At 43.5% G+C, this 15,325-nt stretch overlaps 1 protein-coding gene across 6 annotated transcripts in view; it reads right to left on the bottom strand.

Moving 5' to 3' along the window:
- Positions 1-15,325, bottom strand: part of NELL1 (neural EGFL like 1) — a 745,741-nt gene that overhangs the window by 311,995 nt on the left and 418,421 nt on the right. For all 6 annotated transcript variants that reach the window (XM_072969672.1, XM_072969674.1, XM_072969673.1 and 3 more), the window contains one exon: positions 6,919-7,041. In XM_072969672.1, the coding sequence (XP_072825773.1) occupies positions 6,919-7,041 (123 nt within the window). The remainder of the gene's footprint in view (positions 1-6,918; positions 7,042-15,325) is intronic.

Here is a 15,325-nt window from a genome sequence, read left to right as displayed (position 1 = left end):
GGCATCTATATCACTCATTTGGTTCAGGATTTCATTTACATCTTTAGTATGAGCAGTCATATTAATCTTTGCCTATATCTTCTCGGGCCCTCTGCTCCTGTCTTTGTGTCTTTCTTGTACAATTTATCCAGCATCTCATCAAACAGAAATTTCCCGGAAGCAGCACTTCTGCACATACACCTCAGTGGAAGCACCCTCGTAATGACTGACTTCTTAAGGATTCTGAAGTGCCTCAAGATTGACCTGTGTTGCAGGAACTTCTACAGTGAAAGGAATTTTATTGCAATGATTTTCTTTGAACGTCAGTCATCCGCTAGCCGTGCAGACTCAACGTTAAAGTCAGTTTGCACATCTACCTGTCAGGAGCAGTGGCTTCCTCAGGCTGGGAGGAAGGCTCGAGTGGCTAAGTGCCTCTATGTCTCAGGTGGACTTCTGCTTTCTTGTAAAGCCTTCTAGATACCTAAGGACAAGTTTTAGTAGAAAGGAATCTCCATGTGTTTATTTGTCAGAAAACTTCGGAGCACTATAACATGCTCAGCTCTGTGCTGAATGGTGGTTAAACAGAGAGGCATAGACACGGCCTGCAGGAAGCAGACAAGGAAACCGTCAGCTGCAGCACGGGTTTACAGGGACTGGAGCCGTGTCTGCAGGGTGTCTTCAGCACACAGAGAAGGGATGCTCAACCGGCCCGAGATCAACTTGGAAGGCAAGGAAAAACAAAACTACATCACCACCAACTATAAAATCATTAAAGAGCCCCCCTTGCATGGTTGAAAATAAACACCAGGGAAGGCTAATTAATCTACTTCCCTGGAGAGCAGAAGGACATTGCGGGGACACTAGGAGCGTGACACTAGCAACTGTCTCCTGAACTGCTGGAGGATTCAGAGCAAGGGCATCACACCTGCTTTACAAGGATCTCTAGAACGACAATTCCTACAGTGGCGATGGTTGTGCAGGTGAGCAGATACTGAGAAAATGAGCCAGTGAAACTCTCGGCCAACCTGCTGGCTCTGATCTTCCACTTAAATAATTCTAAATTTTAAGAAATGGCTCCCTGTCTATCTTCCATTTAAGAACGATAAAACAACAGACACAAACATCAAACATTTTGCCACTTCTTAATAGAAGCTGCTGGTGGATCTGGGGTTAGGGGAGGGAGGTGCTGCTTTTCCATTTACCTGATTCCCCTAAGAGTGACTTCCCCACGGGCCTCTTGCCTGCCTCCCGCCTCGTTCTTCCCTGGCTGTTGCGAGTGGAGGGAGGCACTGGACCTATGGAGCCCCGTTCTTTCCTCCCTGCTGCACTAGCAAACCAGAGGTCTGTTGGACAGACCCCTTCTGGGCTGCCTCTCCCGCCCTAAAATGTGCACAGGAAGTCCTATGTGGAGGTGCTCCGTGACTCGCCCTGGCCCACCTGTGACCGGCTGCATAAGTCTGTCTAATTTGGGGGTTCAGAATCATGAGGACTGTTGGCACACACATAAGCCATGTTCTCTGGGATAAGCTTGATCAGTATTCGCATTGACATTTTTGTCTCCATTTGCTTGATTTCTTCACGTCTTTCAGTTGGTTCTGAAGGCAGGTGGGGAAAACAAGGGTGTTGTTTTCAGGCTCTCCCCAAACCGTGACAGTCATCACAATAAATTAACACACTGGTTCCCATGAGACTCACCATCTCAGGTGCCCTGATAAGGCCAAGGTTCTGAACTCAGAAAACAGAGGACCTGACTCTCAGCGACATGGATGAACAAACAGAAAGCTGGTCTGTGACGAGAAAGTACTGCGCAGCCAACTCAAACGAAAAGCAGCAGGAAGGAGACGTCAAGAGAGACTGCTCCCAGCACCCCGGCTCCTAGAGCGACCTGACCCCAAGTCCCAGCCACCTAGCCGCCCTCAGGTTCTGCGAGCCTCCTGGAAAGCTCACGAGTGCTAAAAGACACATTCAACTCCACAAGCAGGCAACCAGCTCAGCCGCACAGGACCCCTCACTCAGGAGGGCCCCGCACTTGGGAACTAATGCTCCGTGGTCACCATCTTAAAGCTCTCGATAATTTCATCTTTGAATTTATGCTTGCTAAGTGAGGTCCAGTGGGACCGTGGAGCATGCGCTGGGGGTCACACCTCCCACCACCTCCTCTCCTCTCCAGGATGGGTTCTCAGCTCTCCATTCCCCATCCCCTGCAGCCCTGGGTCCCTCAGAGCCTCTCCTTCTCCATCTAGTGAAAACGGCCACCCTCAGTCCCTAGCAGGGTCCTGTGCACAGACACAGGGAGGGTGAGGGTTGAACATGCAGGCTCTGGGTGTTTCCAGGTGGAGTATGGCTATGTCATCCCTGTCCCCAGCTGGTGGCAGTCAGGTGCATACCATGGTGATCCAGGGAACTGGTGGGGAGACTGCAGTCCCCATGGGTTGCCCATGTGCCGTGGACTAGGCCAGAGGGTTCAAGCGAAGGGGGCTACCTGGCTCAACTCCCCGGTCCCAGCTGGGTCCCAGTACACTGGGCAGGTTAGAGAGGAGCCCTGAAGTCAGTGGGAAGCACACATGCACCACACTGGGGGATGGGCTTGAAGCTCTGCTGAGGGTCTATTCTCACTCAAGGAGCAGCCCCATGGCCAAAGGAGCGGCATTAAATAGTAAATGAAAAACGCCATGATAGGCTGAGAAAGAGGCCACAGAAGAAAGGTAAAAAAGCTTTATATTTTCATACCTTTAAAGAACAGATTTTTCCGACTTTTTAAACAAGCATCCCACACGTTCATTTTACCCTGAGCTCTTCAAATTACAGAGCCAGTCCTGGTTTCTCTTACCTGTAACCAATGGAGTCCTAACTAGCACACTGCATGTCTTTCACACAGCTCTGTATTTTCAGTAATTCTTCATAAGCCTTTTATGCATGAGATAACACCATTTTGTAAATTGTTCCATTGGGTTGGAAGCATTGGCTCAAATCCCCTTTCCACACTGGACAGTGGGATCTCCAGCGACCCTGCTTCATTGGCCTCTTGCTCCCTTGGTGCCTGGGGCTGTGCTCCAGACACAGAATTCACATCCACTGCATGTTTACGGAACAAGTGTCAGTACCATCAGTCATTAAGGCAAGACGGTTTTCAAGGATCATCACCTCTTCTCCAGCCCTAATGACAGACGAGAGATAAGGCTTAGGCTGTCGGCAACTTACCGACAGCTGCCTGGTGGAAGCTCCCCTCCAGTTCCAAGTTAACACAGGACCGGAAAGCAGATAAACACTCTTCCACAGACAGTCCCAGCCTTCCTGCCTGGTGGTGTAAATCTGATCTGAAACAGTCTGCAAGTGTTTTTTTTTTTCCATTTAACCCCAAATACCAAAATATTTATCAACAGATGTTGCATGGTTTCAAAAGTTCTTTAGTCTGTTCATCAAAAATGTGTGCAATTTAAGTATAGCTCTCAAAGATATGTATGTATGTGCATGACTGAAACACTGCTGCACACCAGACATTGATACAACATTGCAAACTGACTATATTTCACTAGAAAAGAATGCAAAACAATACATAAATACAATGAAAAGCATCGATTACCAAAAAAAAAAAAAAGCAGAAAGGGGAGAGAGACAGTGCACTGACAGTCTCTAGTTGGAATATATTAAGAGAGTGCCAGATGGTTTAATGATCAACAACCAGGGAGGAAGAACAACAGTGGGAGAAAAACAAGGAAAAGGAAGAAAAAAGGGAAGAAAAAGAAAGAAGAGGGGAAGGGAGGAGAGGAAAGAAATTAAAAGCAGTCACACTAACTGGGTTAAATCAGATTCAACTATGACTTATTACCTGTGCAACAGAACAATGCTATCAACCTCCAGGGTGACGGAATTAAAGGAGGTAACATATGTGAACACACCCAGCAAGGTGTCTGGCACATACTTGGTGACTGTTGTTGAAGCGGAAAGAGTATTTTTCATTTATGTGAGAAAAACCAAACAAAGCAAAACTCCTTCCGTGGGCGTCAGCCCCCAGGAAAGCCCATTAGAGCGAATTCACACCAAGTAGGATAGTTCAAGGAACTGCCTCCTTGGGTTTTGCTTGTTAACAGAAGCGTTAATGCCGTTTGTTTCCACCCAGATGTAGTCAACTCCATGAACACCACCAAGCCTAGGAAAAGTTTTTTAAACATTAAAGAAAAAAAAATTAGTTCAAGCTAGTTCTCCTCGCCCGACTCCCTCTGAAAATGATTCTGTTTCAGGTGGAATAGTCAACTATAAAACGTACACCCTGAAACAGAGATGTGTGTTTGGGAACGTGGCTTCAACTCCTGAACTGCCTTCTCCTTCATCACTGTACCACCAATAACACTCTCTTAGCTTTCATAGCACTGGATATTTTAAAACACATCGATACATGCCCCCTTAATAATTCTTTGCAAAAACACAGTTGGATAAACACAAGTGATAGTAACCCAAATGTAATACGTAACAACATGGAAGTGACAACTTCCCAGTGACGAAATCAGGCCTACGCCCCAGTTCTCCAACCCCTTTGTCTAATTCTTCAACCACACGACAATGCCTCCCCACGCACTGCTGATGAAACGCAGGGTTTTCCAGATTTAACCGAGATCAACGCGATTGACCATGAAAATTACTTTAAAAAAATTATTTCCCCTAATTCATAACTTTCAAGGCAAGATGTATTTTCAGAGTCTGCAGACTCCAGGAACATTATTTGAACTCCTATTTTTCATAGTTGGGGTTTCCAAATTCCACAAAGGTGAAGCCACATGATCACAGTGGCATGAGAGGGCTTGGTGAACACAAACTCACTGACCTAATGCGATCAATACTATTTATGAGGTAACATCATTCTGAAAAAAATGCATTCAAATCAAATTCCTACGTTACTCCTCAGATTTACAGCATTCACCTGCAGATACCAGCCATGGCTTGATAATCTATGCAACTGTATTCATGCTTATGGTTTTTATTCTGATTTGGAAATATTTTCAAGCCTTCTTTCATAAGCTGAGCACTAGTTTCTCTATTGGTCTCATGAACTTTAAAAAACACACAACTATTATGTGTATAAATCCCCCTTGTAAGACACACAAACAATATTGAATTCATAGGAATAAGTGAATGTGTTCTCTCTCTCTCTCTCTCACACACACACACACACACACACACCCCCTTCATGGGTTATAAGGTGAAAAGTCTGCACGGTTCCTGTCTCAATGTATTCCCACAAATATCTGGATAGATATTTACAAATAAACAACTAGCCAGGTGATGATACTTTATGTATTGTCCTGTAATTTGATTGTATTTATTTTTCTTTTTTTCTCAAAAATATGTCTTTCAATGTAGGTGCGTATATGCATGTAAATTATGTGTACCTACACACACACACACACACACACTCAGAATTTCAAACCACTGTATTCTAGTCCATGAAATGATACTCCAAATAAATTAAATCATTCCATTACTGACAGATCATTTGGCTGTTTCTAGTTTTCAGTGAATACAAATAACGCAGCAAAAACATCCCTGTATGTGTATTTCCCCCTTGAGGGGCGTGGTGTGTAGAGCACATTTCAGGAGGTAAAGTCAATGGAATCAAGAGAGCCCCCTATATTACCCTTCAGATTTACTTTAAATGTAGATGGATTTTGTCAAATTGCCATCAAAAAGTCTCACTGATTTATACTGTCAGTCTGTATGAGGCTGTTTACCCCAATCCCACCAACATAGAATAAAATCATTCTTCTAAAACTCTCAGCTAATTCAGGAATACGGTGACTTAGTCATTATTCATTATTTCCCTCATTACCAGCATGTGATGATCTCTGCAGAACAATACCGATAACATGCTGTGCATCCATGGGCAAGTTACCTACCCTCTCTGTATCTCGGTTTTGTGACCTTTAAAATGGGGGGTAATAATAAGAATGCCTAACTTGAAGGGTAGTTTCCTGGCTTTCTGTACATTTTGCCTCTTTTTCAATGTGATTGTGCCTCTTTCCTCTTTAGCTGATTCGCTCAGTTAACAGGTATTTTATGATTGCCTACAGCGTGCCAGGCACCATTCTAGTTGCTGGAGACAGAGCAGGAAGATGCGACCAAGCAGTCACTCTCACAGGGCTTATGTCCCCACAGGGAGGTAGACAATAAAAAAACAAGCACATGAATGTATAATTTTCGGTAAGGCTGTGTTAGTAAAGAAAAAATTAAGGCAGTATGGGGCTGAGAAGAAACAGAGGACTATTTCAGATAAAGCGGTCAAAGAAAATCTCTGAGTATGGAGGACACGTGATTGCAGACCTAGAGGAAATGAGCATGGGGTCTGAGGGGACCACAAGCGCAAAGCCCCGAGGTCAGCATGTGCGAGGGTAAACGTGGAATCATGTGCTGGTGCACAGGGAGTACAGGGGAGAGAAGAGAGATGTGGTTGAGAGGAACCAGGGACCAGATTCTCTTTAGCCAGAAGGAGGAATGTGAATGTTACTCTCAACACCACCAGAAGCCAGGTCACTGGCCTGCAAATTGCTGAACTGCTCCCAACAGAGAGCAGTTAAAACTTTAAGCCTCCTACCTACAGCAGTGCCCACTTGCCCTCTTCTGAGCAGGGCTCACAGGGAACAGAAGCCCATGTCAGCCATCAGCACATCTACCCCAACCACAGGTCAACAGGCAGAGGTGCACAGAGCCGCCCCGCTGTGGAACAGTGCCCCTGACCCACAATCACAATCTTTTCCTTCCACCTAAAACATAGATTCAAAGCATTTTTCTTCTTCTCTGACACACAGCGCCCTTACCAGTGTCAGACCAGGGACAAGAATCCTGGCAAGCTCAGTTACCAGAACGGCACAAAGGGTCTACCCCAGGACCACCGAGAGCCTGGGCGGGGCGGCAGCTCACAGCTCTCCCCCACAGCGGCCAGCCTACCTCTGCAGGTGGTCCCGTTCCCCACGTAGCCCGGTTTGCAGGTGCAGCTGTGTGCCGGGACAGTGTTGGTGCAGATGGCATTCTCATCGCAGTTGTGCTGCCCGCTGCCACACTCGTCGTGCTCTGCAGGGTGAGAAAGAAAGACACACCTGTTTGTAAGTTGGCATCACTGGTGTTGGAAAAGTTAGCTGGAGCTCACTAAGTCAAGATGACAGTGACAACTGTGCACTGGAAACTTACTAAATGCCTGGCAGTTTCAACCCCTGATACGGCTGATAGCTCGACAACTCTCAAAGACGGGTGTTGTCATCCTCACTTTGCAGGTAAACAAACAGCATCAGAGAAGTCAAGAGACTTACACCAGACACAACATAAGGGCTGCTCTAAGCTCATGGCTTCTTCCCTGTCCGAAAAGGTTTCTGCAGCGGCTCCAGGGCAGTGCTTCTCAGTGGAGGTGGGGGAGGGCAATTTTACGTCCCCTCCTCCTGGAAACATCCGACAATGTCTCGGGATATTTTTGGTTATCGGGCTTTGGGAAAGGAGACGCTACTGAAATCTCATGGATGGTGGGCAGGGACGCTACTAAGCTTCTTACAATGCACAGGACAGCCCACCCCAAAAAGACTTAACCAGCCGCAAAGGTCAACAGTTTCCCGGTCGGGAAAACTTCCTCTAAGTTTAAAAAAAGAGGAAAGAAAAACAGAGCCACACGAGAGGTGCCATGGTATCTTCAGAACATACTGGTTGGAAACCCTAGGAGCTTTCTGGGTGCAATGAAACTAGCCTTCATACACGGAAGGCAAGGAGAGACCAAAGAAAGAGGCAGACCACTCCAGACTGGGAGGCGGCAGGTTCAATAAGCAAAGGAACTTACATACGAGGCTGGTCTTGGGCGTCTGCAAGACCAGTCGATCTCGGCACCCACCCACCAGCATCTTAAACACTCCTACAGAGGCTTTATTCGCTTTCAGTCACATGTAACACCCTGATGGTCTTAACGCCACCTTGCTCTCTCAAGGTTGGGTCCTTGAAACAGCTCCAGCTACAGGAACAGTGGGTGGAATGTACGTGACAAGGAGTGGGTATGGAGGCTCCAGCTGCCTGGGTCCAGCTCGCGGGCCCATCACCTGTCACGTACCCTGGGTGCCTTTCTCCAACACAACAAAGAGGGTAATGCTGAAGAGGAAGTCCCAGCTAGGACAGTGGGGGCAGAGGTGAGTTTCCTCCAGGAATTTTCAAGGGAGCAGCACTGGTCACAGGGAATGTTGATGGGCACAGGGTGAGCAGGAAAAGGATTTACTCTCAGGACCCTGTGCGAGGGTGTTGAGCAGTTCAGCTCCCGGTTTCATACAGCCCATTTTCACAGGGTGCAGCATGGAACCACTGGCTGACGCCTGATGTGTAGTAATATGGTTATATATTCAAATGGCAGCAGCGTCCTTAATCCATAAGTCCTGGGGTGGAGGTGGGGGAATAGATCTCACACTATAAAATGGACTGAAAGACGGCAAGTTAGAAATTCAGATTTCACGGGTAACTAGACTCTCCTCTCATCACCAGGAAGTTTAAACGTTCCACTACAAGACTCCTCTGTAAATAAACAGTATGACAAAGTGTATGCCCTTCATTCCCATTAACATCTGCTTCTATAGCTTCTTAGAAATTTTAAGAAGAAAAATCAAGTAGGGTTATTTAAGTCGTAAAAGGTTATAAAAACAAAGAGTTGAAATCCCAGCTAGAAACCTCAAAGAAAATCACACTAATTGAACAAAACTAAAAGTTAATGTAGTTTGTTAAGTGAACTGTTAGGTCAGTGTGGCAATCAGTGGAAATATCTATCCACATTAGTTTTTAATTCTAAATTTCCTAACAGTGGCCAGTAATGAGAGGGGTTCAGTTCTACAAAGTGGAGCCGTTTCAGTCACCCACATGCAACCCATGCAAAGTACACACACGCATATGACTCCTGATGTAACACCTTGGGTTCCTCCCAAGTAAAGTTCTCTTCAGGCCTTAAGACTAACCCCAACTGTCAGCGAGAAACGCGCACAAGTTAGGAAGCAGTGAGAAGGGAGGAGGAGGTTTATGAGGACACAGCTTTAGTCTGCGCGCAAGTCATCTCCAGCATACTCCAAAAACAGCATCCCCCTGCGGATGTCCGATGAAATTTACAGACCTAACAAGCACCGAGTATATGCAGGTGCAACATCAGACGATGTTAGGGACACACACACAAAGTCTAAGCCTACAGGCTTAGACGCCAAGAGTTTTCAATTGCCTTACTTAAATCCATTTAATAAATAATTATTAGCATCTGCATTGGGAATACAAATGAGTAGATATGGTCTCTGCTCACATGAACATTTTAATAGAAGCCACCAGATGCTTTACCCCTGTCACTCAAAAAAAAAAAAATTCAGGAACATCAAATGAAATGACTTTTCATCGGAAATTTTCTAGTGTTTGGTAACTTTGTAGAAGTGCAACTCGAAACTATCTAGCACCTCTGGGACACAGAGTTCCTGAAACACTTCTTTTTTAGATTTACTTACAGGAAGACTTGTTTTCCTCTATAAAGACATTTTTTTCTCTTATTTAAATGCTTCTTTACTGCCTCGTGGCTATGCCAAAGATGTTAACTGGCTGTAAAATGCAAACACACTTTCAGGTATTTATTGATTTGATTTTTTCAAGACTTCTATAAGAAAATGCATTTGACTTATGCAGCGTCCTCTGTTGGGTCTGCATTCAGACCCAGTCCTTCTCTAGTTCTTGAAGAATGACCCACCCCTCCCCACCCCCCATTTACCGTGTAACATCAGGAGACACATCCACCCTATTTCTGATTGACTGGAGAATATGAAAACTACACGGCATTTCAAATTTATGTTTTCGGTTCCCAACCTCTTTGAAAAGGCAGGTCAATGAACTATTTGCAACATGAAAAAATCACTCCATGTATCTATCCAGTTTTAACTTGTGCATTTTCACGTATTAGTAGTCAAAGAATCAGACTTTTCCCCATTATTTCATGTTTAGGAGAGATGACAAAAAATAAACTGTCAAGGGTAGGCATCAGAGTCATATTCATTCTAATTGTTTAAATATTACAAATGACTATCACTCCTCAGTGATAAATGGTTTAAAAACAGAGACTGAAAGTCCTGCAAAACTCTTAACAAATTCCTAGGTGTCCACTTTGCTTTCTCTCTTTGGACTGGAAAATGGGTGAGTACCTTTTGTGATACATTTGCCCAAAGAGGTAACTGTAACAGCTCAAATTCTAGGCCTGATGTAACCCCTGCTGACTAGACGTATTTACTGAGCCATCAAAGTGTGACCCTGCCCCCTTCTTTGGCATTCTTTTTAAGTGTCTGAGACAATTCTGGTACAGAATCTAAGGAAACCACTACTTCATAAAATCCCCACAGGAAACATCCATTTTTAAAATCTGTCACTACAAAGTGTGCCCTTTAACTGTGACCATGCATCTACGAAAAATTTAGAACATGGAAACGGTACCTCCAGAACAGTACACGTTGCTATGTGTTGTTGAATACAGCAGCAGTGATAACCAACTACAGTAACTGTCTCATGTTCACTTTTCATTCCATACACACACAGACACACGCTCAGTGTACTCCTGACCTCAATAAGAGAAGCCAGCTGACCCCTGAACAACACAGGTTTGAATTGCACGGGTCCAGTTACACGTGGAATTTTTTCACAAAATCCATGCTACAAACTACACGATCTATGCGGTTGGTTGCACCCACAGATACAGAGGAACCATGGAGACAAGAGCCAATTATAAATTCTAAGCGGATTTTCGACTATGCAGAGGGCTGGCACCCCTGACTCCCTTGTTGTTCAAAGGTCAACTGTACTTGAAAAAGCAATCAGGACAATTAAGTCTTAATTTTATCTGCCCGGAAGTATCTATTCAATTGTGCGTTCAATCAAAATGTACCATAAATATTTGTGAAATGTTTAATCATTAGCCAGCAGTGCAACGAGAACTTTGCCATTCCACTTACTGAAAATTAATACCCCTTTAAAAACACTCAAAATGTGTGAGTGGAGGTAGGATAATCACAACCCGGCCAAATAGGTGATTCTTCCACTTCATCCTCAGTTGAATTAAATAAATATCAGTGTGTTTACATTCAGATATTATGAGCAAAGGCTGCAATTAAAAGATAATTTGGAATAAAGAACCATAATTATTGCCACATAAACAGGAAACGCAAAATAAAATATAGTATATCTAAAAGAAAAAAATATTGTTTATTACCAATCAATGGAATTAATATCACCTATTTCCTGAAATCAAATGGTGTCTCATATTTAAAATTTTGTCTTTTTTCATCTATCTTTGACATACCTCTTAAGACCATATGGAATGTGTCAGTTAAATTCCAACGAGTTATATTTGAACAGTACTTTAGTTTAAAAAATTAAAGTTAAGGCAGTTTCATTTGCTTCTCACGTGGATTCTGTAAGAAAGGCAAGAAATTCCTATTGTCCTCATTTTGCCTGAGACATAACTCAGGTCTCCTGACTTCTCGTCCAAAGACTGAGCATCACCAAGAGTAGATACAGCGCCCTGCATCAGCACTTGTATCCTACAACCACGGTAAAAAGGATAGCACTGTTATAACATTATTTTACAAAATGAGGAACTGAAGCACAAAGAAATCAAGGGCGTTTAAGTTTCCTACTGCTGCTGTTACAAATTACCAACAACTTAGTGGCTTATAACAATACAAATTCATTGTCTTTCAATTGTGGAGGTTACATGTCCAAAATGGATCTCACTGGGTTGAAATCAAGGTATGAATAGGGCTATGTTCCCTTTGTGTTGTGGAAGGGGGTGCAGGGTAGAGGGGGAGGTTCTAGAGAAGAATGTTTCCTTGCCTTTTCCAGCTTCTAGAGGCTGCATGAATTTCTTGACTCATAGTCCCATTCACTCATCTTCAAAACCAGCAACGTCCAGCTAACTCCTTCTCATGATGCCACCTGTCTAGTTCTCTCTCTTTCACTTCCCTCTTCTGTTGACAAAGACCCTTGTGATTACACTGGGACAACCCAGAAAAGCTAGGATAATGAAGCCATCTCAAAGCCAGTTGATTAACAGCCTTAATTTCATCCGCAACCTTAATTCGCCTTTGTTTTTTAACCTAGCATATTAACATGTTCCAGGGAGTAGGACGTGGATACCTTCACAGTCTGCCTACCACAGTGACAGACGCTGGGAATTGGCACAGCCAGGGCTTAAACATCAGCTTGTTTGACCCCAAAGCCCACCCACCCTCTCAAATCACTCTCTTTATTACTCCCTGAGAGTACGCCCCATATGACATGCAACGTCTTTCCTGCCGGGGAGGCAGAAAGACCATCACTGTTGTGTTCTCTCTTCCACTGTCCACCTGAAGTGCTGAGGCTTGGAAAACTAAAGCAACATAACAGTAAGAGTTGACAACTAGGTTATCATCTCTTCCTCTAGCCTCTGGGAAGGCTTGAGAAACATTTGACTTCTGGCTGCACTTTTTGCAATATTGAGTGAGGAAACACCATCTTTAGAGATAAATGAGGGTCTCACTAGGTTTGCCACGTACCAACTTCCGACCAGGTTTGTCTCGGACCATGCTGGGTTTAGTAGTCAGAATATCTAGGCACACACGTCAGCAGTTGCACTCCAGAGTGGGAAGCACCACTTCCCGCCAGGCACTAGGTGACTTTCAAGATTTTTAAGCTTAAAGATCATAGACACTGTAGCTTCTCTATGACCATGTGACCAGACTAGGGTCAGTCCCCATACCTTGAAACCAAAACAAATCCCATGCTAGGACGGGACATCAGAAGCTGTGTCTGGGTGGCTGATGCCTCTGATGCTACTGGTTGTGCATGTGGCTGTATTCCTTGTTCTACATCCTTTCTTAAAGCTAAGTTAACTTGCTGCCGGGGGAAACTACCATGTCCTGTCAATTTGACTGACAACAACACAACAGGAAGCAAGACCTGTTGTCTTGTTTAATCAGTGATTGAGCATCTTCCCACAATCTGCACAAGAGCCATTCCTGGGACACCAGTTTCAATATTGCTAAGTTTGACAAGCACATATCTGGATTAAACTCAAACAACAACAAGAAGTCGTCTTTCTTTTTCTGGTAATAGTTACAACATTCTGTGCTGCTACACATTACATCCAGAGGATGCTGACCATAACAAAGGCAAACCTATTAAGAACTAAAATATATCTGTATTCCAAATAATGTGTTTCTCTTATAATGCCAGAAGCACTCTAAAAAGTAAAATACAAACAAAATACTGATAGAACACCAAAAAAACTGTTGTAAAGCAGTTTGTTTCAAGTAAACTTGAGAAAGGTGGTACTAGGAAATAAGTATAGTCCAATGGACTGAGTAGACATTCTTGTTATTATACATGATATTGCTTGGCTGCAGTATCAAATTTGCTGCAGCCAGGTTATAATGTCTTTCTGATTTTTGTATTTAATGCAGTAGCATGCCACAGAGAATGTATATTGTGTGTTTAATGAACAAAGATACTAAATGTAAGCTTCTTAATAACTGCTAGAGCTACAAAGTAGTTATAAAATAAACAAGGTTAGGAATAAACAACTGGAGCAATGATGTTCCAATCTTTACAAGCAATGTGACAATATCAAGGCAAGTTAAAGACACACATAGCAGGAGACGTATACCAGCGTATTAATTCCAGCATTACTTGTCATTGTAAAAACTAGTGAACAGGAAAAAGAATAAGTAAATTGTGGATAATTCATCCAATGGATGCAAATAACAACTGAATATACACAGCATGGTATCATTTTCATGAAGTTAAGAACGTGCCAAAGAATACTACATGTTGTTGATGGAAAAACAGGCAGACAATAGTAATATAGAAACATGCATGGAAGTAAGTATCAAATTCAAAAGAAAGAAGATGAATGAGTTCCAAGAGAAGTCTACAAGCAATTTAATGCTACCTATAGCTTCTTAAAGAAAGTATATACGGCAAGATAGCAGCAGGTTAAAATTCGATAGGATTCAAAGGCAGGTGCAAGATTGTTCATTACATTACAGAGTTTTCTGTTTGTTTGTAATAGCTCATGAACATACTAAAAATATATACTTACGGGTCACAAAAAGATTAGGCTGGAAATAGTCAAGAATCAGAAATAGTCAAGGTCAGAAGGCCAAGATCACACAGCCAGAGGTCTCTGAGCAGGTAAGTGAAAATTGTGAAATTTAAATCTAGTTTTGCTAATTTGCAATCTGTTCTCTGTTCCTGTGCCTTCCAGTATATATTATGCTTTGCTTTCATTTCTGGTTCTAGTTTTAATGAGAGGGGAAAAAAAATCCCAGTTCAGTAGTAGTTCCTCCCCAGTTCTCAATAATATCCTTTGTAGCCTTAAGGTCTGTAAATTTCAAGACTACAAGTAAAGGTGAGACAAAAAAGCTTCAGGGCCACCTGAAGTCTTTACATGTCTGAGCTGTAAGGAATCATTTGGCCGAAATTGCCAACACATAAACCTACTATGGAAGCCAAACACACTGCAGACTTGTGGATTAAGGGCTGGGGTGCAGTTACTCTTAATGGAGATGACAGCCATCTGCCTCACCCCTCAAATGTCAGTCTGAATTTCTACCAGAATCGTGACAAGTGTCCCAGCCCCAGAAGCAGTGTCTGAGGAAGAAACACTGTCCACCTCTTTCCCCAAAATGATACTGCTTAGAAAAGAACAGAACTGAAAAATAATAGTCATTTATTCTTTGATTCCTTGTGTGATTTTTATCATTCCCTTTGGTGTTCCTCCCCTATGGGGTGACACAGCCCTTTCCTTAAACTGCAGAATGCGGATCAGCTCCAGAGGAAGGGAAGGGGGACTGCCATTCATTGAGCTCTTCTGCCAGATGTTCGCTTAGCTCAGTCTCACAATCATCCTTTGAGGCAGGAGTTGTCCATCCCCACATACAGAGAAGCAGCTGGGGTTCCCAAGGTTAGATAACACATCCAAGCTCACGCATTTAGGCAGGTGCAAGAAATCAACCCAAAGTCTGGGTCTTCCTGATACACAGTACTTCTGAAAGTCCGTAACTGTTGGCCCGTGATGTCCTTTCTCAGGTCCTCAGGTTTTTCATCTGAAAACTGGGTAAATTGGAGTAGCCTATCTCGAACATTCTATGACTCTGAATGAAGCATCCCTGGAGCAGACACAGGTACAATTCAGACAGACAACTTGGAGAGATGAGGTTAGACCAGAGCCTGTGACAAGGAAGACATGGCACTCTATCAGAGACACTGCATGAAATTTAAAAGTAGGAATAAACTTGAAAGGAAGGTACTCATTGCTTAAGAGTCAGTCTGCTCTTTGAGACAG

Source organism: Vicugna pacos, chromosome 10 (genome assembly GCF_048564905.1).
Source record: "Vicugna pacos chromosome 10, VicPac4, whole genome shotgun sequence".
In the NCBI taxonomy this organism is placed as follows: domain Eukaryota; kingdom Metazoa; phylum Chordata; class Mammalia; order Artiodactyla; family Camelidae; genus Vicugna; species Vicugna pacos.
This window is presented reverse-complemented; position numbering and strand designations above follow the sequence as displayed.